A 23,117-nucleotide genomic window follows, 5' to 3' on the forward strand; every position below is an offset into this window, starting at 1 on the left:
AATGTACTGGTTTGAGTCAACTTAAGCTAAAAGTTATCAGATTCACAGATTCATAGATTGGTAGGTTTTGGAAGGGACCTCTGGAGATCATCTAGTCCACCTCCCCTGCTAGAGCAGGATCACCTACAGCATGTTGCACAGGATCATGTCCAGGTAGGTTTTGAATATCTCCAGAGAAGGAGACTTTACAACTTCTCTGGGCAGCCTGTTCCAGTGCTCAATCATCCTCAAAGTGAAAAAGTTTTTCCTCGTATGCAGATGGAACTTCCTGTGTTCCAGTTTGAGTCCATTGCCCCTTGTCCTGTCATTGGACTGAAGAGTCTGACCCATTCCTCTAGACATCCACCCTTCAGATGTTTCCAAGCATTAATAAGATCTCCTCTTACTCTTCTCTTCTCCAGGCTAAACAGACCCAGCTTTCTTAGCCTTTTCTCATAAGAGAGATGCTCCAGTCCCTTAATCATCTTCGTAGCCCTCCTCTGGACTCTCTCCAGTAGTTCCCTGTCTGTCTTGAACTGGGGAGCCCAGAACTGGACACTACATTCCAGATGTGGCCTCACCAGGGCAGAGTAGTGGGGGAGGATAACTAATTATCTGGTAGCTCTGCTTCAGCCTCTGTGAAATGGTGCTGCTGTCTCTAAGCTATAGGAAAGTAGTGGTCTCGTGTTCAGGGATGAACACAATTGCTGCTGCTCCAGTTACCCTTCTGTGGGCAAATGTGAGGAGGTCCTTGGCAGCGGTGAATCCTGCCTCTCACCTGGTCTTTGTTCTGGCATAGCCCTACACTAACATGGCTACATAGCTACTCAACTATCCAATCAGGTAGACATGCCTGGATAGCAAGGGAAGGCATTTCCACAAATAAAAAAAAATACTGTGCTGTCATCTTTCTCATCGCAGTTCTTCTAGATTAGGGTTGGAATGCAGATTCAGTGCAGTAGGTACATTTCTTCTGCAACAAGGTTTTATAGTATGTTTCAGTTAAATCAGCTTAAGGGTGAGATAAATAAAAATCTTCCTAGAGGGCATATGAAACTAACATGGAGTCTAATAAACCGGAGCATATGCTCAGTACAGTTGCCTTATACAACTGTAGTTGGTTTAAACACGAAGCCATAAGAATTAAGATTAGATGTAGTGATCACATATGAAAACTAAATCCATTTCAGGCAAACAATAAGAAGTATTTTTTTAAATGAAACTTTCTTTGGATTCTCATGCTGCTATCTGTATTGCCTTTATCATTGTTACTGCTATGCAGTACAGTTGCAGCTATTGGAATACCCTTTTTGAATTTCATAGGCATTTTTCTTAGAATTCTCGCAATGCTGGTCTGGTTTCTTTACTGCTCCATGGTTTGTGTCTTCACGATTAAATTTTCAGCTTCTTTCTACCATACTACCTTAGTGATCTTACTCCATTACATCAAGGGTGGCAGTGATATCGGTCATTTATTCTGCATACATACCATATATAAAAATCATCATGCCTTTTGTGATATGCTTCACTTATGTTAAATATTAATCTCACAATACTAGTGCAAGAGAAACAAATCTTATTGCCATTTAAAATATTATTTATCTCATTATTAATCTATAATCATGTACCTTCACTGATGGGCTTTCTACAGTAAGATCTTTTCCACCCAGTGGAAAAGGATCTGGGGGTGTTGAACAACAGCTGGCTGAATATGAGCCAACAGTGTGCCCAGGTGGCCAAGAAGGCCAACAGCATCCTGGCTTGTATCAGAAATAGTGTGGCCAGCAGGACTAGGGAAGTGATCGTCCCCCTGTACTTGGCACGGGTGAGGCTGCACCTCAAGTACTGTGTTCAGTTTTGGGCCCCTCACTACAAGAAGGACATTGAGGTGCTGGAGTGTGTCCAGAGGAGGGCAACAAAGTTGGTAAAGGGTCTAGAACACAAGTGTTATGAGGAGCAGCTGAGGGAACTGGGGTGGTTTAGCCTGGAGAAAAGGAGGCTGAGGGGAGACCTTATGGCTCTCTACAACTGCCTGAAAGGAGGTTGTAGCCAGGTGGGTGTCAGTCTCTTCTCCCAAGTAACAAGTGATAGGACAAGAAGAAATGGCCTCGAGTTGCGCCAGGGGAGGTTTAGACTGAACATTAGGAAAACTTTCTTCACCGAAAGGGTTATCAATCATTGAATCAGGCTGCCCAGGGAAGTGGTTGAGTGACCATCCTTGGATGTATTGAAAAGACATGTAGATGTGGCACTTAGGGACATGGTTTAGTGGTGAACTTGACAGTGTTAACAGTTGGACTTAAAGGTCTTTTCCAACCAAAATGATTCTGTGATCTATGTATACTCTCTAAAATGAAAAACTTTCAAGGTAGCAACTATGACCCAGCTGGTCTGGGTTATTTTGTGCAGCTAAGTTGTGACACTGATTCCCAGTGGAATGTTAGACATAGTAACACACCATCCTTCTCCTGTGATGTGGAGTTTACTTTGGACTAAAAAGAAACATTGTCTGTAAAAGAAACTGCTTCTTAGCAGCATTAACATATGTTTCTTTTCTATAATGTTTCAAGTATCCTGCTTCCTTCAAAAGTAGCATTTGGCCTTTATTTTCTTTCTTTAATGCATTTTCTAAATATTGAAAGATTTGTTTTCAACATGGGGATTAATTCTGCGGTTATCACTAAGACAGTGTCTAAATAGGGATTATCACACTGGACTGTAGTAGCGTTTTAGCCACTGATGCAATAAAGTAATTCTAAATTATGTTAAAGGCATTTACTCTGCATTGTTTCAGATATCAATACCTTATTTCTCTTTGGCTTACTTTATACAGTCATATTTGGTCAGCCGTATATGTGCCATATTATTGACTCTTGATAAACGGAATTAAAGATGAGTTGCATAAAAGTACGCATATTAACTGTATGCCACTGCCTGTTTTAAAAGTAAACTTTCTTCAGGAGAGATAGTATCAAAACTAACGTACATAAAGATAGAAATGGAGGTACATAAAGTTCTATGTAAATATGATGAACTTACTATTAAAAAAAAAGTTGACCATATTCTCTTTCTCACTTTTGTTTTTCGTGCCCTGTTAGAACTTATGGTGTTCTACACTGCATTTTTCAGGAAAAAAAAATGCAAAATGCTGTTTCTACTGCATTGTTACAAACCCACTGATTATATTTTCCTTTTTCAGCATGGGAGAAGAGAGCAGCTCTCAAGTCTTGAGCTATCTGCAAATAAAAAGAGATGATTAAGACTTAGATGTTCCTCAGCATGTGCTATAGCTATAGTCACCCACTTTTTGTTTTACTTTTTTTTTACTTTTTTAACTCTAAGTGGCCCTACCTACTTTTAAAATACAAGACGAACTTCGTATATTTTTACTCTCTTCATCATCAGGTTAATAATATAATCTATCTAGTCATTTAAGTACAAGATTTACTGAAGTGTAAAGTCAAGGGGAATCCTTGATGTTTACCAGTGGCTTTTCCATTTGTGTATAAATTTGTCATTAACTTAAGTATTTTTCTTGCTGTAGTGTTACGCTTTCAGAGCCCTGAGATTTCTCTACAGTATGGAAAGAAATCGACATATCTTTAAAAGGTACATTAACAAAATATTTTGTGAAACTCCTTTAGGATAGCTTTCAAAAGTCATCACTCCGATCAGACAGATGTATTTTTTAAACATCACTTATTTTCAACAAGAAGAAATAGTAACGGACAACTTCTGTCCCATCCACAGCTACAGCCAGCCATTCCTGTATTGCATCAGTGCCAGTCTACAAGATTTAGATGTTCAGTGTGGGGACTTCTATTGTATGCATGCCAGAGAACCTGGCTCTGTAGAGGCTCCTTCCTCTCCCATGAATCAACATTTAAAATATGTTGAGGACAGATTTAATGCTGTTGGAGATAAACTGTACTTTTATCCTGAAGATTAACAGATGCAAGTTACAGCCCTGGATAGTAGCAAGTAACTGGGAGCAGTAAACTTTTTCTCTCAGCCCTCCCCACCTTCACATGGGAATGACTTTGCATCACACTGGTTTACTTAGGAGTGTTGCTGAAAGGTTTGGATCAATAAGGAGAAAATGTCTTTCATCAATCATCCATTTTTACTCGTAAGGTGACAGTTTCACCAGATTGGCTACAAAGGCTATGTAAAACCTAACAGTTTGATTTCTGGGATTAGGATAGTAATCATACTGCCTAGGAGGTCTGCCTGTCAGTAGTGTTTCTGTATGATTTTATTCTGTATCATAAATTACTAGAATTCTAAGTATAACTGGTGTTATTTTTGCTTTTTAAAAGGTGGATTTTATACTGAAAGGGCCCCAGTTTCTAATGAACATTCATGGATGGTGTCAAGTTTTGAAAGTGATAAATCTGGACTGATTTGCTGTCTTTCATAGTTTTCTAAATGCCTTAATTTTCTGTATTTCTACTTGTGCCAGAACTTTATAAAGAAACCTTCAGTTAAGCATGTCACTAACCAAATATTGCCTACTACTAGCTTTTGCTTTTCTCAATCATTTTCATCCTTTAGACTGGACTTGGACAAAAATTCTAAGATGGGTGTCATGATTCTTTAAATACCTACAAATGTTGATCCTGTTGCTTAATGCATTACAAGAAGGAACTCGGTTAAAGTGGCAACAAGCACAATAGAAAGTGCTATAAGAAAAAAACAGGAAAAGGACTGGAAACTCAGGAGGTGCATTAACTTTAAAGAGGCCTATACTTGTTTGGAAAACTGGCATTTATATTAACACCCAACCTATGGAGGCTGAAGTCTGACATTTGAAAGGTCCTTTAACTTCTCTGAATGTAGTGTTAGGCAGTTAATATCTGAACAGATTAGTAAAAAATAAGCGTATAATTTAGAAGGTTCTAAAGCAAGTTGTAATAAACATTGAAAAGTCTTTGCTGTAAATTAATAGCTACTGTGTACACCGTTTCTAAAATATATCAAAATTTAAATTTATGTAGGCTTTTCCCTACTGACTTGTTTGAAATCTTCATTGATATTGGACATTATGTGCGTGATATCAGTGCTTATGAAGAGTTGGTATCAAAGCTAAATTTATTAAAGGTAAATAAAAACCTTCATATCTTTAAGAAGCTGTATTCTTTGCACATTCTTACCACAAGAAAGGCATGAAATATTTTATATTTATTTATTTGTCATTTAATTTATAACCAGGAGGATGAATTGAAGCAAATTGCTGAAAGTATTGAGAGTATGAATCAGAATAAGGCACCTACAAAACATATAGGCAATTACGCAATTTTAGAGCACCTTGGCAGTGGAGCTTTTGGAAGTGTATATAAGGTAAACTTCCCTTTTCATATTAATTGACCGTTTTGAGGGGAGGCTTCATGAAGAGGGTCTAATACCTCTTTTGGGCACTACCCTCCTTTCAGTTTCAGTAGGGGAATGCACGTATGAAAAGGCCTTTATGGATCTGGGCATGTTGGTAGTATTTGCTGTGGTTTTGCTTGTACCCTCTTGCACTTATAACATTGACCAGTGTATCTCTTATGTTTCCTACTTTCTTTTAATTCCTTTCCCCAAACAGCATTTAAGTCTATTGCACAGGCTAACAAATCTGTATAAAACCACAGAAATTCAAGCATGTTTTATCTGAAAAGCAACACTGGGCATGGATAATGTCACTTCGAACACTGTGGCAAGTTCAGCAGTATACTGCTAACCTGCATTGTGGGGCTCCAGTTCTTTTGAGTAGTCACATCATACACAGAAAAAGCGAAGACTCTGGTAACTAATCTGGTAGCCATAATAATATCCTTTCTATATTAATTTTACAAGGGTTTTATCTTTTTTATAGGTTAGAAAACATAATGGACAAAATCTCCTGGCAATGAAAGAAGTCAATTTACACAATCCGGCATTTGGAAAGGACAAAAAAGACAGAGACAGCAGTGTAAAGAACATTGTCTCTGAATTAACCATCATCAAAGAGCAGGTTTGTCTCATGGACTCTAGTTTCATGGATGGCCATTCTGCTGTTAGCATTATTAACTGTGAGTTCCCATATAGCAGGGCTTCCAAATGCTATTTTTGTCTGATCAGTATAATATTGGCCCCTTTTACCTGAATGCTGTCAATATTGAAAACCTTCTTACTGTAATGTTAGCAGCAACGCAAATGCTTGTTACTCAAGATTGTTACTTTCTGTGTTGGCAGTATTTTGAACTTTTTTCAGGGATTCTGTAAATTAAGATTGTGATAGAAAACTGATGAGTCTTTGTTCCATTTAATGAATTCTTGGGTTTAAAATACAGTGAGAAGGTAGTATTTTTTTGTAATTGAAAATTAAAGAAACAGACTGATCATTAGTGTTCTTAGGCTAAGAAAGCTAATTCTTTGATGCAGGATTAATTGCCTGTCTTCAAACTTCATTTACTCTCTTTCAGTTATTAAAGGGAGAGTGGATAGGAATTATGCTGTGTTTTCCACTTGGTTGCTCTAGTAACGTGCAACACTTCTCTGTGTTTAGGGTAGGAACGAAGGTCTACTGCACTGCAGTTCATGAACAAGTTTGTGGAATCCTTGTGGAATCCTTCCTTCCAATGTGTAGCTAAACATTATAAATACTGTGCCATCAGTTTAACTGTTCTAAATATCTGAATTTCTTTCCTCATTGCAGCTTTATCATCCAAATGTTGTACGGTATTATAGAACCTTCTTGGAAAGTAAGTATAAATGCAGAGAATTACTACATTGTACATAATGAAGAAATAGAAATACGTAATAAAAGCACTTATGGCTTTGAAGGAGTATGTTGAATTTGAGCAATAAATGGTAATATTTTCTTCAAGAACTGCTATGGTTCAGACAGGTTTATATTCCTTTCAAATTGAAAAAATGCTAAGGAATGATATTTATATTTGTTTATCTATCAGTAAAACTAGATGCAATGCAAACATGTAGAAAGCATCATTCTCATCCTATAGAGTTTAGGATGCAAAATTTACAACTGGAATGCTAGGTAGGGAGAAAAGCTATAGTGACTAGTAGAATGAATGGTATAGATTGGTCAGCTGAATTGTCTTAATTTTCTTGTTTATAGTTAGCTACATACACCTGCCCACTGAATGATTATCAGACAGTGAATTCCTTATAGTTGCTGTGATATAAATTGAGGGGAAAATGGAATAAAAAAGAGTAGAACTATGGTTAAAATGTATTTGTCTGTGCAAATACATTTTTAAAAAGTAAAAAATAACAGCTTTTAAAATGTATTTTAACCTCAAACACTCTATTTTCAAATGCCTTCTATATAAATGTAATATTCTCTGAATTTATTTTGTTTCATGTAGATGACAGATTGTACATAGTCATGGAGCTCATAGAGGGAGTGCCACTGGGAGAACACTTTCACTCTTTGAAGCAAAAGCAACAGCAGTTTACAGAAGAAAGAATATGGCATATATTTATCCAAGTAAGGGCCTTCATATTTTTTTTTGTTGCTATCAGGACTTTCCTGCATGTAATTAGTAGCACCATTTATGTTTGTTAGGCTAATAAATGCCAAGTAACGCTTATTGTATCAGGCACTAATATCAGATATGAATTTAATTTCATGTGCCTTTATCAGGTTGTAGTTAAGAAACTTTGTAAGGTTCTTTCTATTTGTTTTTAAGCTTTGCCTCGCTCTTCGTTATTTGCATAAAGAGAAAAGGATCGTTCATCGAGATCTCACTCCGAACAATGTCATGCTGGGGGATAAAGACAAAGTTACAATTAGTAAGTAGAACTACTTTACTTGAAGAGAATTTCCCATGATGTACATGAGTAGAATTACTTTACTGAAACTATTCAAAGGTTTCAGATTCCTGGGCCTTGGTCACCATACTTGAAAGCTAGTAAATTGTTATACTGTTGTGTAAATTATTATATTGTTGTGTTGTGCAGATTTTGTGATCATTGCCACCAGGTGTCATCAGCCGTGACTATATTTTTTGCAGCTATGTATATCAAATATGACAGAGGAGATGATATAGCCCTAAAAAATTTAAACTATAGTTATGCTTCAAGGCCTGTTTTTACTTAAATCAGCAAGAATATTGAGATAACCAGATTAGATAACAAGTGCTAATGAACATACAAAGTACAACAGCCCCTCTGTTCTATGCCAATTCTTCCATGCCATTGTTTAGTACTTGTCAGTTGTTCCCAGTGATCAGCTGCAGTGAGGTGCTATTTGTCTAAGCCTGTAGTAGTGAATGTTCTTGACCTATATTTCTATAATCTCCATAGTGAGGAGAAAGGAGCTGGGCAGGTTTCAGGATAGGCTTAAAAAGCAGTATATGTGTGAACAGTACTCTGAAGTATGACAGAGTTTTGCTCTTTGAGTGAATTAATACAACCTAGTACATGCAGCAAATCTTACAGGCAATTCAGATACTGTAGTTTTTAAAGTTCTTAAAAAACTACTGCATGTTTTCTCACTGCTGAGGACACAGAACTAAATAAACAATTTGAATACTGCAGATTGATTTTTGCATCAAGACTTCTCACAACAAATCTGTCTTCTTTAAAAATAACAGGGAAGTGTAGACATATGCACGTACCCAACCACAAAACACTTGGCTATAAGTAGGCAAATATATTTAGCAACTGTTGCTTTGTAGTAAATATTTATACCTGATGATGTACATACAATTTAATAATGAATGAATTTAAGTATGTGCTAAAGAACTCTGATTCATAGTGATGATATTGTTTAGAAAGAAGGTGATTTAATAGAGCATTGTCCCTGAGTGATGAAAATAAATATTCAGAATATTATTTTAAAGTATCATATATTTGTATATTATACCAACATACTGCCACTGAGGGGCACTCTTGTCTTGATTTAACACTTTTGCCTTACCTGTGGTCCAATCTAGATAGAAGTGTAAATGTACTTTCAACTGTAATGTCAAAATTGCCCTTGAAAAGCATTTATAGTTCTGTCAAAGATTTACAGGAGTTGAGGAAAATTGGAAGAACTGAAACTTATTTTGACCATTTCTACAGTGATTGGTTCAAAACTCTTGTAATATTTAAACAAACACTTACTTTATTTAGATTAGTACCAGTATATATTGAATTTTTGGAGGGTGCTGAAGAGCTTTTATTTATTATTTTGGAATTTTACTGAGCATTGTTGTTTTACAACCTTAATGAAATTAAGAATAATTTTCTTTCTTTCTGATGATAGTAAATATGTACTGTATTGGTGCATGCTGTGGTATTGTGCCTAACTCATACAGTCGATGCATGCCAAAGACTGGAGTATTTGCGGTCTTGAAAATTATATCTCACAATATTTGTGGATAAGTGAACTATCCATTCGAGAATTTCAAGTGGTTCTAGATGAAAGTTAATACAAAATGTCAGATGAAGGCGGAAGTGTACGCTCAAATATTGAGAAATCTTAAATCTGCCTCTGCAGTGAATTTAACCTGTCAGCTTTTATAAAAAGAGAGTGTCTGCTCTAAGATCTACTCAGAACTGTAGTTCCGTGTTTACAAGCTGCACAGTCATCCTAAACAGAGAGAGTTCATTTTTCTGGAGTCTTTCAAATCTCAGAACTGTCCAAAACTTGTCTTGATCTAACTAGAATAATACTCCTGTGGGCTACCCAGGTAGCATTGGAAAGCAGTGTTGTGTGACTACATCATTAAGATATGGCCTCTGATGGTCCAAATTATTTTGCTTCTTAAAAGAAGCTTGTATATCTTATAGTGCTGCTTTTTTTTTTCTTTTTCTCAATCAGTTGTTCTGGAAACAGTAACTCTTGTTAATCTTCTGCTATGAGAATCTGCAGGCTGGCAATATAACAAAGGCAGCTTATTCCTCTGTAACTAATGTTCTTCAAATATGTTTTCCTTAGAGAGGTGCCTTTAGTTTTGGACTTTCATTGTAGATTTTGATTTAAAAAATAGTGAGCAATACACTCGAGTAAACTGCTTCTATGGGCTAAGACTTTCATTCTGTACTGTGCATGGCTATGCAGCAGCCTCAACAATGAACTACTTTAAGAAAGTTCTGGGACTCACAGATAGATACTTCTCACCATGTATATGAGAACAGAGGCACTCACATTTCAAATCCCATGAAGACCTCTCATACAGTTTCTGAGTTTACTTTTGTTGAAAAGGAAAGGAGTGCCTAATGTGGGAGACATTCCCACCTTGTTGTCAGCACAGAAAAAAAAGAAACCTGCTCAAGAATTATACTTGTTTATCCTGAAGTTATGGAGAAATTGCCACATGCATGTGGCCCTTGTAGAACAATTCCAGCAGAACTTGGTAGGCAGGAACCTATAGTGAAAGGTTGCTGAAAACTAGAATTCATACAGGCAGAGAACTCTGCAACTGGCCTGGCACAATTGTAAGATTAAGCTATGAGGTCTTTTCTAGAAATTGTCTCTGAATATCATCTCTGTAGGTTTTATTGAAAAAAGAATACCTGAAGTAATAGTAGGAAGAATTTTTTAAGTCTGCATAGTCACACTGTATTTTCTTCAATACCGAGTGTGATTTAGACATGATCCTTATCCAGGTCTTTGTTTATTGTTTTGTTTTAAACTTATGCAAGATACAGGTGAAAGTCCTAAGCCCAGGAGATGCTTCATTCTAATGTGAAGATTATGTAACTTCCTTTGCATTTCCCATGACATCTTTTACATGTGTCAATTAAATCTGAATTATCCCAATCTCTTTCAGGCTCTTTTAAGTCATGTGTTGTTGCAAATGGAAACAGACATTTACAATCTGATCCTAGCCAGGCTAGTGGCGATATGAGATCTCTGTTTCTGACTGTAAAGAACTTTAAGCATGCTGTTATGTAGTTTCTGGAACTGTCCACCCTACTCATATGTTCTCTGACATAAATTTGATAGGAAAGGGGCCGTAACTACCACCTCTTACATTAGTACAGCATTTAATCATAATTGGTTGAGCTACAAATGCTACAAAAATATAAATATTAAATCATGCTAACCTGCAATTTCATAAAACATCACATTCTAAATTGGTAGAAAAGTGTTACTGAAACTGTACATCTGTGATCAAGTTGAATGTCTGATTTATAATTTCTGACACACACACAAAAGTAGAATTTTAGACACAGCCTGAATGAAAGTTATTTTGTGTAAGGTTTTAGATATTCATTGAACCAATATTATCTGTGGCTTTCAGTTTAATCTGCCCAGCCTTTTTATATAAGACGTTGAGAAGTTATTCTGAATTTAAAATGTGTATCTTCTTTTATTGCAGCTGTATTTTGTTTCTAGCACAGCATATTTCTGTCTAGAGCTCCACAGCTGCCTCTGTAGGGCAGAACAGAAGACTGTAGATTATCACTTTTCCTCAGTGTCATCTAGTTACAGCAAGGTTTAGATCTTGATGGTCAAAGACAGCCATGTAGAATAAACTTTGACACATTTCAGGTCTGATAACAAGGAGAATTGTGAAGGGTACCGTATGCTCTTTTGGGTGGCATGCTCTGTTTAATGTTTAGTACACATGATACAATAGCAGCAGAAGGGATCTGTATGGAACTGAAACCTAGGATTATATAGCAGCAGAATACTAGTTTTGAGACAACTCGCCCGTTTGATATAACTTCTAATCATAGCAGGCAACCATGAAGTGTCAGAATGGTGAAGTGAATGAGACTTGAAAAGTTTGAATAGTTGCTGCATGCTGGAGGAAAGCTACCTATTAATTTTGTAATTCAGAATACTTGCTTGTTGAGTGCACTTTTTAAAAGACCTGTTGGCTCTTGATTCTGTGCCATGCCCAGAGAAGCAGTTGCAATGAGGTAAAGTGGATATAGCTAGTGTCTGTCATGTTTTAGTCACTACTTTTTGGAGTCACTTGGATCAGTGCTAGTTTTTTTTGCAGATTTAACCAGTCTTCATTATCAGAATTGCTACCCTTCATACCAAGATTAAAGGAAATGCTTGTAGTACTTCACTTTCAAAGCTCCCATAATAGGCTGAGTGGAATTTTCCACTAGTTTATGTTCACACTGTAAATCAAACATTCTGGATGCTATTGTGGATTAATCACATCTCTCTCTACAAATTTCAGTTCTAGATGTGGATCAATGCTAATGTTCTTCGTGCAGAAGTTACAAGCTTCACAAAACTGACAGATAGTAGACTGAGTTTACGAAGCATTGATATAGCACACAGAAAGGAGAATGATAGAATAAGTAGAAAGATGTATTTGGGAATGATGAGAAATTAATTCTGTTCCCATTCTGTTAATGAAAAAGAGTAGAGTAAGTATATACTACTGTTGATTAAACTGCAGATTATCTTGATTTTGGGATATGCTTTTATGGAAAATAAAATTGAAGTTCTACTTTTATCCTCCAGAGGACTGTAACTCAGTAAGTTGCTGACAGAATTTCTTGATTACAGCTGCAAACTTGCTGAAGATAAACATAGTGATTTTGTGTCATCCTGAGCCTTTCAGGGTAGAAGAAACTGTTCAATGGGGATACAGTGAAAATCTGACCTGAGTAGGTCTGAAGTTTCACATACATGGTGAATTTGATACTCCATTCATCATCCTTTGCTTTGCTTTTGGTTTTTGTGTGCATATTTGATTTTAGAAAAAAATTAATGACATTTTCAAACATAGGATTCAAACATAAAATAAAGCAACAAATGTGCAAATATGAGATCAGTGTTATTAAGACGTAGTATCTGTAAAATTTTCCTCTTGTTTTTACTGTAGAAGATCAATCTTCTAGGTGAAATCTTTGGGAAATAATGGCAAATGAAAAAAACCAGATTCTGTCAATAAAAAGAGAGAAAAATATTACAGGTACCTAAAATGTTCATTGAAAGACACTGTTAAGATTTAGAAAGTTTTTGTAATTCAGCTATTATGAAAGTTGAAGAGATCATTCTGTAGGAGGTTAAGATACTGGACAAGTCAGCCTACTCTTTTTTTTCATAGTTCTCTCTTCCCTTCATGCCCTCTTCCCCAGCATGTTAATGTTTTCTGAAACAATCCTAGTTTGTTATCCCTTAATCTGCTACCCTAAACACAATGTAAACAAGTGGAAACAAGTGAAGAAGGGCATTTCAGAAGCTAAAGTATTATGGCTGCATCATTTTATGTTAATTTTTCTTCCTATTTGAGGGCTGTCTTGAATGGTAGTTTGACTATTTTTTTTAATGAATTTTAAAAAAATTAAAATAACATTTAGTTTTCTAGATTCCTGATATACAGGGAAAAAACCTCAAGGCTTACTGTTTACAATCACAGTACAAAATCTAGTCAAATACAATAATACCATGGAGAGATACGACTATTGGTAATGAATTGCTGGTGAAATTGCATGTCTAGTCATAGTTTATAGAGATCTACTTGATGGTGAAAGTTTGTTAATTTTTTGTTGTCTTTGAACAGACTTAAAAATAATCTCATCTTCAGTGAAGGCTGCCAAGCTTCTAATCATTAGAGAAATTAGCTGTAAAGAAATTACGTCTGTTGAGGTTGTACAGTAGACAAAGCACCAAAAACTATTACCATGGAAATTTTATTTTAGAAAACTTTTTTGCTAGATTGGTGGGCCTACCATTTCCCTTAGTTTACAAACTCATGTATTAGGAAGGTGGAATGAGTTGTAGTGGTGATATGCACGTAACTCACATGAATCTGAAAAAATTAAAGTAGTGTTTAAAACCAGAAAAAGCATCATTTTTCCAAAATGACATGTGCAGATGAAAACAACCATTATTTTACAACAACAGACAGCTCTCTTTTTTGGGCAGGTAGGTGGATCTTTCCACTGGTGCCATTAAAGCTTCAAGGCTGCTTCCTCATAGTCATCCCCTAGCATTTTGTTTTTTCTTCAGCTGCACTACAAAATAACCATTGCTTGTTTTATTTTTGGTCTGAAAGGGATAATGTTTACTTTTAAGGAAGGTGGGAAAATTTAACAGTCAAAATGAGGGGGTTTGTTATTTGGGGATGAGGGAGTTGCCTCTCTAATGCCAATTTTATTCCTGCATTGCAAGAATGTAGAGGGAACAATGGCCTCTCCCACTTCTCAGAAATTATTTCATTTGTTTGTTAGTTGTTGTAGCAACTTTTGGCATCAACTACCAAATAAAGAATCCTGGAGTATTAAAATTTGTAGACCAATTTATAAGCTGCAGACAGATGCTTAAATAAATTAAAAGAAGAAATTTCACTAGTTCGATGTAGTTAAACATTTGCCAGTTCCTTTTGATTCAATTCTGTATTATGGGCTTGAAAAAGCATTTATGTTTAATATAAAGCTGATTATCCTCTGCATTACATTCCTTAGCTTTGGTGGTGCCAGTTGTATTTAGGAGGTTCTTGCTAGTGTCAAGACAGTTTAGCAGAATTTGGAAAATGTTATTGCCTGTTAAATGTTTTTTTCTCCCTCTGTTTCTGAGGACCTGAGTCTAAAAGGAAGAGAATATATATACTGCATCTGGTTGATTTTCTCCTTGCTTTCTTTTTTCCAGGTAGTCTATTTTAATACAACATTAATGATTACTTCTTCCAGAACAGAGATGTTCAGTCTCCTCATTCCTTTACTAAATCTTTCAAGCACCAGAAACTGAATTTGTTGATCGATGTAATGTCTTAACACTCTCTTCATAGAATATTATGTGAAGAATTCCAAAGGAGGGCATTTAGAATGATGCACCCCAATTAATTCAGGAAAGTATCAACATTGCAAAAACTTCTGCTCCTTTTGGGATTCATATTCCCTGGAGTGAACTGCCTAAGGACTGTCTTAACTCAAGGGCAAAAGGAAGGCCTCTCAGTGATCCTGTTAATTTAGCATCCTTTCTACTTACATTTTTGAGGCACTGCAGAGTCCTTTTTTGAACATATTGTCCAAACAAAAATGATCTGTGGCCTGGGTACCTAGATTTGGCTTTCTTGTCAATGGCCCTTTCTGAATAAGAGATCTACTCCTTTCAGACCCTTGAGGCTCACAGTGAGCAAGAAGCAACAGAAACTCATTTTTCTTACCTGTGTTTCTTCTGATCTACAGCTTTTTTTGATGAGTAGAAACATTTTGAACTAACACAATTATGAACTAACTCACTGTAAAAACTATGCTATAGGCTCTGTCCAAATAGAACAGGAGCCTTAAAACATTTTAAACAATATTATTTACCACACAAATCTTCCCAATTCTGAAGCAGTATTACAATACAAAATTTGTTAACAGACTTTAACAAGTACAATGATTTTCTCTTGCTCTCTGTGCTTGGATGTAATAAAGTGCAATGTATCTTAGCTGCATTGTTGTGTGGAGGCAGCAGTAGACTGTTGAATTGAAAAAAATAAACTTGAACTGTTTGCATGGAGCTTAGATTAAAAATATCATCTCTAAAGACTACGTATGACAATGTTGTGAAAGACTACCTGATAATTACATAAAAGGCACTTATATTAACATAATTGCATGATCATCTATACCTAGCTGTTGTCACAAGATAAGGCTAAGATTCACCATTATTTCTTACCAAATGCAATCTTTGAACATGAACTATTTGGATATTAGTCGTGTGTCCCCCCCCCCCCCATACTTCTTTGAAATTAGATTTCTAAGAAATTCCTTCCCAGCTATCATAATTTGAAGGAAAGCGAAATAATTACTAACTTCATTACCTTGTTATATTCCATTAATTTGGGCACTAGATCACTGCTTATTAGATGCTTACCATTGTCATGCAGTTGATTGGAATATATTAATAGAAAATTTAAACTGGTCATGTAGTTTGGATTGAAAGCATCAGAGGTGTTTTTAATATTTTTAAAGCAGGTAGGCCTGATTCCAACATAACTTGTTGATTAACGTGGAGATAGGAAGATATTATTGTCCAATACTGCAAAATGTAAAAGATAAAAAACCCAAAAGCAACCAACCCAAACCTCCCTTGCACCCTCCCCCAACTTTTCAGCTGTTGTGAACCAGCACTGATTGTCATGCAAAGAGGGTGATTATTGACACGTGAATCTTTTTTTCTTTTTGTAGCTGACTTTGGGCTTGCAAAGCAAAAGCAAGAAAACAGCAAACTTGCATCAGTAGTGGGAACCATTCTATACTCGTGGTAAGTACTCCTGCATACAGCATTCAGTCTGGTGACTTCCATCTTTATGGTTACTTTTTTTGTAGCAGACAGACAAGTTACGATGGAGTAAGGAACAAGGTGCAAGTTACCTACTCACAGCTACTCTGCAGTAGTCGGTTGCCTGCCTATTTTGCTGTTGCCTATTCTTGAACGTGGTGGGTACTGTGGATTAAGTTGGTGCAAAAATGAAGTAACTGCAGTCATGTAGTAACTTATTCATTTACCTATATCCTTATAAAGAAATGTGTTTTCAAGCTATCAAAAGATATACATATATATGTAAACAATATATATAATTTCTGATGGCTTTTAATGTCATTGTAGCTTCAGTGTTCAGTTACATTGTATGTGTGGACAACTTACCTTCTGAAAAAAATAGTTGAAATTGGTGCTAGTGGATTTGTTTTGGATCAGTAGGCATCTGGTTATAATAATTGAACTGAAAAAAAATTTTTCTCAAGTTTAAAATTTTCAAAGGTAGAAAAAAATGACACGCATTGTTTGCAATTTAAGCTTAATTGCATAAATGACTGTTCTAAAATTTTGCCTTACACAATACATTATTCAGGCTACCGAATGAGCTGCAGTTTCCTTTGGCATCTTGCTTGTGGGCAAGCCAGACTGAGGAACCATATTGTATTAAATTGTGGTACCAATATAGCTACCTAAGTTCCTAGATTACTACTGAGTCATGTTTTGTTTCCTCAAGAGCATGGGATAGAAAGCATTTCCTATGCAAAGGTTCCCCTCAATATGTAAAAAGTGTATGTAATTGAGCATATTATATGTAGGTCACATTCTCTCAAACAAAAGTAATTGTGGGCCAGACAAGGTATTGCTTTTCGTGTCGCATGATGTATAAATAACAAACGTGCCTGTTAATTGAAGTTACTGTATTGCAAACAAAAGTGAGCAAATGTAATCTGGGTAAAAACGTAAATTATGGAAAGCACAAGCTCAGTATTCATCTAATAGCAGTTAATGTGTTCTGGGCCTGCCATTTAAGCTGAGAATGTCTATTGATTGAAATGCTAACATCAGAAATCAATTAAGGAATTGCTCATCTATGCCACAGTTCTGGATCTCTCCCTTTGCGAATTATTGGTTTAAGCTTTGCCTACCCTAACTATTGCTTTATTAAGGAAATATGTTTACAGTATGTTCAGTTGAAGCATTGCAGATCCAAATATTCCCCATTCCTGCATGGGCTTGTTCCAGCTTCTTTGCAATGCCTTTTTACATACAGCTGCTGTTCTCTCTCTTCAGAGTCACTCTGTTGCTTCTACTCAGTGTCCGGCTTTCTAAGGTCAGAAGTTGGTTTTCTTCTTTTAGGGACTTTCTGGTGCTCTTGTTCCCACAACTATAAATTGCCAATTCTAGCTCCTGTAAATAAAGTGAAGTTTATTTGGCATAGGGAATAGAAAAAGAAAATTACAATGAATGACACATAAATAAAACAAGAATGTTGCACAGCATGCAGTCTGTAGTACTATTTTCTGTTTTCATCAGAACTTCTAATTTAAAAAATACCTGCCAATAAGGAGAAAAACCTAACAGAATGTTATATTCTAAGTAAAACTTGAAGTGGCTTCATCCTAAATTTCTTCTAAAACCACTGCACTGGCTGGGGCACTGACTATCTTTAGGCTTTTTTTACAAGCCTTTTTGATGTCTGTCTTCAAACTTCTTTTCTGCTGTGGTGACCACGTGTGATGGCCATATACCTCCTGCATGCTTGTAATAAGTAAAGGTTCCAAACTATCAGGAGAGCTACTGATGGCTCTTCTGAATTAAGAGAGTCAAGAACTCAAGTGTTTGGCAGTTGAATATAATTCATGTTGCCACTTTTTAAATTGTTACTTGTGATTTCCTAGTGCCAGAATGATAATGATTGACACTTAATCTCTAAAAATGCTAAATCCTAAAGTGATTTCAAGAGTGAGTCCTTGTAATTTATTAGATAGTCAAGTCCCATACCTTCAAAACCAATGCATATGCTGCTGCTTGGTGAGCCAAAGTAAGGTGATTGCAAGGCTGACTTAAATGGTTCCCTAAATACGACTGAAGCATAGCACAACCTGTGAGTAATGCTGTATTTGTGTGGCGAGGTTTTGGTAGCAGGGGGGCTTCCGCGAGGAAATGCCAGAAGCTTCCCCTGAGTCTGATAGAGCCAATGCCAGCCAGGTCCAAGACAGACCTGTTGCTGGCCAAGGCCGAGCCCATCAGTGACAGTGGTAGCACCTCTGGGATAACATATTTAAGGGGGGAAAAATCACCAGGAGCAATTGTACCCGGAGACAGGACAGAGAATACATGAAAGAAACAGCCCTGCAGGCACCCAGGTCAGTGAAGAAGGAGGGGGAGGAGGTGCCTCAGGCTCTGGAGCAGAGATCCCCCTGCAGCCCCTGGAAAAGACCATGGTGAGGCAGGCTGTCCACCTGCAGCCCATGGAGGTTAATGGTGCAGCAGATACCTACTTGCAGCCCATGGAAGATTCCATGCCAGAGCAAGTGGATGCCTGAAGGAGGCTGTGACCCCGTGGAGGGCTTGTGCTGGAGCAGGTAGAGAAATTGGGAGTAAAGTTGGACCTGGGAATAAGGGAGGGGTGGGGGGAAAGGTTTTTAAGATTTGGGGTTTTTTTTCTCATTATGCTACTCTGATTTGATTGGCAATAAATTAATTTTCCCCAAGTCAAGTCTGTTTTGTCCATGATGGTAGCTGCTGAGTGACCTGCTTGCCCTTATCTCAACCCACAAGCCTTTCATTGTATTTTTCTCTCCCCTGTCCAGCTGAGGAGGGGAGTAATAGAGTGGCTTTGGTGGGCACCTGGCCTCCAGCCAAGGTCGAACCACCACAGATGCATAATCTTCAAGTGATAGTTTGGGTAAAGTGTAGTAAAAGTTTTGGCATAACTGGTTATGTGTCATCTTTTTTGGCTCCTCTGAAGTAATTGTTTTGTTCAGTTGTATCTGGGCAGAGAAACTGGTGATGGGAATTGATGGTGGTCTTTTAAACAACAGTTACAGGTAAAGTGTCTGCAAGTTAGATCTGTCTTAGAAGTGTCGGGTTCCAAAACACACCCTAGTGGCCTTCAGAGTCACTGAGTCATAATTTTCTTATCCTATCTACATTCACTATTCTTACACACACACACACACACACCCACCACCACCACCACCCCCCCCCCCCCCCCCCCCCCCGTTAGATTCTGTCTCTGATGTCTTTGGGTCTTTTCACATTTTATAGTAAATTTTTATTTGAGAGTAGTGTTCCGTAGATTTATATATACATATTTAATGTTTGCTTATACCACATTTATTACTATTCTCATACCCTGTCTTCATATATGAAAGTTTACATCAGAGCTAGGACTTTGGCAGTTCTTTTTCTACCTCTTTGTCCACTTATTTAGATGTAGGCATGAGGATAAAATGTAACTTATGTGTTGCAGTCTCTCAGTAAGTGGTCTTTTGGGACATTGCTTGACAGTTCTACTCCACAGGCAAAACCATGGAAGCAGTGATCCTTGCCTGTCTGCAGTCAGAGAAGTGAAGGATACTGTGCTGATGTCTTTGTATTTAAAATGTATGCTTAAGTAATATTTAAAACGACAGGCTAAAGCATTAAAATCTTTCCAATGTCATAACAATTTAAGAATGTTAAAAAGGCTTTGCGAACAGCTGAAGGCACTGAATGCCACCTTCAAAGTACTTAGCTAGTACTGTGTATGACAGTGGGCTTTTTGATATGGAAACCTGTTCACAACGAATGAGGTGAACTGACTGAGTGTTTTAACACAAGTCATGAAGCAGAAGTCAGAGCCTACAGACTTAAGCAGTGCTTGGACTAGATGTTTTTTGTGTGTTGGTTTTCAGAGTTTCTTTTGTATGATTTAAGTAGATGTCAAGGGCTATAAAATAATCAAAATATTGGGAATGTATATCTACAATATGCAAAAAAGTAGCAATTAAAAAAAAGGAAAGGAGGAAAAGAGCCAGCTGTGAGATAGTATTGTCATTTTAGAGTGGCAGAAATTGCTTTCTTCTGAATTGACAGGATAATAGTTCTGAGTAGTTTGAGATGCAACCCACCCTTCTTGGAGCAGACAATATAGTACAGAAACAAAATAAATGTCGAAAGTAGTGTCTGATGCTTATTGTTTAAACTTGGCTGTGCAACATTATGCAGAGTGGTTCAGATAAAAACATATCACTCTATATACCAAACATGTTTGGTTTTGGGGTTGACTGAATCAATTTGCTAATGTAAATTTTAAAAAACTGTGTCATCATCAAATAACAGCAGACACAGTTTTATGTTTAGAGGGGGGCTTATAGAATTATGCTTTGTAATTGTGATGGTTTTAATTCTACTTCATACTAGGTTTTATTCTACTAGCATACTAATTAAATTCCTTTTAATTGGTTATGTCCTTGAATTAAAAAATCCAGCAATGTGTATGTTTAGAATACCAAATGTATTAAATGGATGTGTTTACACTTAATACATTAAAAATTGAGGAAAAGACTGCTTTAGGGAATTGATAATGAATTCTGAAGTCTTTTTCCAGCTCATAAATCACCAGAAACAATCTGCTCCAAGTTTGTGGTGACAGAGTCTTTATTATCCTGCTGTCTTGAAGGAATTCCCAGAAGAGACACAGCAAATTGTACATGTTTATAGAGAATGACGTTTCCTTTCATGTATACCTGCCACTTCTTTGTTTCACAAAAAGGATTGTAACTTATGAAAGGGATGTATCCAGAACAGGTCAAGAAATACAAGTAAAAGCTGAGTCCTGGTTATGATAACTGCCTTTGTATTTGTATATGTATACAGAAATTTTAGAAAAACACTGGGAAATTAAGTAAATTTTGAGATTGTGATGGAATAGAGAATCCCATCATAATTCTTTGAGAACTTGACTGATCTTGAAAAAGCTGTTGGGAAACTGAAGAAGAGCAGATGCCTCAGATATCATTAAGATGTAGGTGAGACTGTTCCATGTTAATTGGTGAATTAACTTGATCTTTCTGAAACATAATTGTTCTAAAATGTTGGAAAAATGATACGCAGATGATTTGGCTTTCTGTGCTAAAGTTGAGGTGTTTCCTCTTTGTGCTGTTTCAAGGAAATTAATTTTTGTGGTAATTAGAGGTACTATTTTACTTGTGTCCCTCATCTTCCCTGCTCTGGAGGAGAAAATACTCCTTGATCTTAATTTCTGTTTATGGACTACACAGTGTTATGTTACCCAAATTTCTTTTCTAGTGCTTCTATTTATAGCCGTATCTTATCCCAATATTGATTTATGCGGTGGTCTTGGCTAAGATTTCATGCAGAGATCTGCAGTAACTGTTTTTCCTCATTGCTTATTTGGTGACATGGTAGTATTTCCACTTATTTAAAGCATTTGTGTGTTGGGAAGGGTAATTTAAGATGCAGGAGTGTGGTGTACTTTCATACGTACTTAATTTTTAGCCTGCTTTATGATGCTATATGATCAAACTGATTACCAGTTTTTCTAGCAGTTCTTTCTTCCTCTCAAAATAGCCTCTGAACCATTTCACCAATTTCAACCAAGTTTGAGAGTTTAGGTTCTTTCAATGTTTGTGAAAATTTGGTGATGGATAGCAAGTAGAGAGACAGTTTAATCTTTTTGGTGAGTAGAAGTGTTTAAGCTCAGCTGAGATGTTACCTTCCAAATAAGCTGCAGTTCATGGTGACATGTGACAGTACTTTGGTGTATTTAGGTACCCAAAAGAATAGGAAACTGAAGGTACTGTGGGGTGAGGGAGAGTAGAAAACTAGTCTTGCTTTAGTTTTGCTGTTCATGGAACAGCTGGCTCCTGGAGAGGATTTGCTGATTTGATTAGAAAGGTAACAGAAGTTAAATAATCCTTTCAGTATATTAATACAGCATTTTTATCAGTGGATCTGCTCAAAGTGGATTAATACAAGTATTCACTCTGAAAATGATACATAGCAATGAAATGTAATTGTGATAGTGTGGTTGTAGTTTAGACATAGGTTTATAATAATGTGTGTCAGCAAAAAGTCCAATGCAATTGGAGGTGGAATCCACAGGGATAATATAGCAGAGGACAGGCAGATAATACCATCCCTATCTGTATGCCACAGTGCAACTCTGCATAGAACATTATGTTTCATTATAGACATACCATTACTAAAAAGATAAGCTGGATGAACTTCAAGGAAGAACATTATAAGTAGTTGACAGATACTGACTTATAAAAAGACGACCAAATGATTTACCTTTATATAATTTTTATTAAGTAACAAGTTTTGCTAACTAACTGTCACTTCACATTTGAAATGTACTTAGTACCACATCCAGTATTACATAGCATTATACATGGGAGTAAAGCTGGGAATGATGTGAAACAATGTAAGAAAGCATGAAGATATCTGTATTTATGTCTGGAAGAAAAATCAATGGAAAGGATAGAAGTCCCCACCATAAGACATAAATTAATACTAGACAGGAAAGAATGCAAAAAAAATCTTGCGCTAAGAGAAAGCAGACTACTTTGAAAGTGACATGTACTAGGTCATACAGATTTTTTTTTTTCTGTCCTAATAAAAGAGGAGTTTTACTCACAAAGGCTTAGAAGTAAAGTCATAGCATAGGTTTTCTTGATGAAAGGGAGTGTGAAAACATACAGCTTACTTTCTATACTTATTTGAAAACGAGTGGTGCTGATCTAGCTTCTAATGAGTTACTTTTTTTCTTCTAAGCATTATAGTATGTAGTAATTCTATAGACTCCATGATTAATATAAACTGCTGTCTGAAAAAAAATTCTATTCTACTAATGTAACAGATTATAAACCGAAAAATGTACTTCTTGAAAAGAATTCTTTCTGTAGAACTTGTATAACAATTATTTTAATATATATTAATTATTCTGTTTTTTCCCCTCATTGGCTTAAGACTTTTAATTTATAAT

General features: G+C 36.4%; 1 protein-coding gene across 8 annotated transcripts in view; it reads left to right on the forward strand.

Moving 5' to 3' along the window:
- The window catches only part of NEK10 (NIMA related kinase 10), a 105,267-nt gene that overhangs the window by 22,128 nt on the left and 60,022 nt on the right, over positions 1-23,117 (forward strand). For all 8 annotated transcript variants that reach the window (XR_012834072.1, XR_012834073.1, XM_075745765.1 and 5 more), the window contains 8 exons: positions 3,524-3,588; positions 4,977-5,079; positions 5,191-5,319; positions 5,837-5,974; positions 6,659-6,704; positions 7,332-7,453; positions 7,656-7,758; positions 16,051-16,126. Coding sequence is in view for 6 of the 8 variants with exons in the window: in XM_075745765.1 (XP_075601880.1) it covers positions 3,524-3,588; positions 4,977-5,079; positions 5,191-5,319; positions 5,837-5,974; positions 6,659-6,704; positions 7,332-7,453; positions 7,656-7,758; positions 16,051-16,126 (782 nt within the window). In the remaining 2 variants the exon portion in view is untranslated. The remainder of the gene's footprint in view (positions 1-3,523; positions 3,589-4,976; positions 5,080-5,190; positions 5,320-5,836; positions 5,975-6,658; positions 6,705-7,331; positions 7,454-7,655; positions 7,759-16,050; positions 16,127-23,117) is intronic.

The sequence above is a fragment of the Balearica regulorum genome, chromosome 2 (genome assembly GCF_011004875.1).
Source record: "Balearica regulorum gibbericeps isolate bBalReg1 chromosome 2, bBalReg1.pri, whole genome shotgun sequence".
Taxonomy (NCBI): Eukaryota; Metazoa; Chordata; class Aves; order Gruiformes; family Gruidae; genus Balearica; species Balearica regulorum.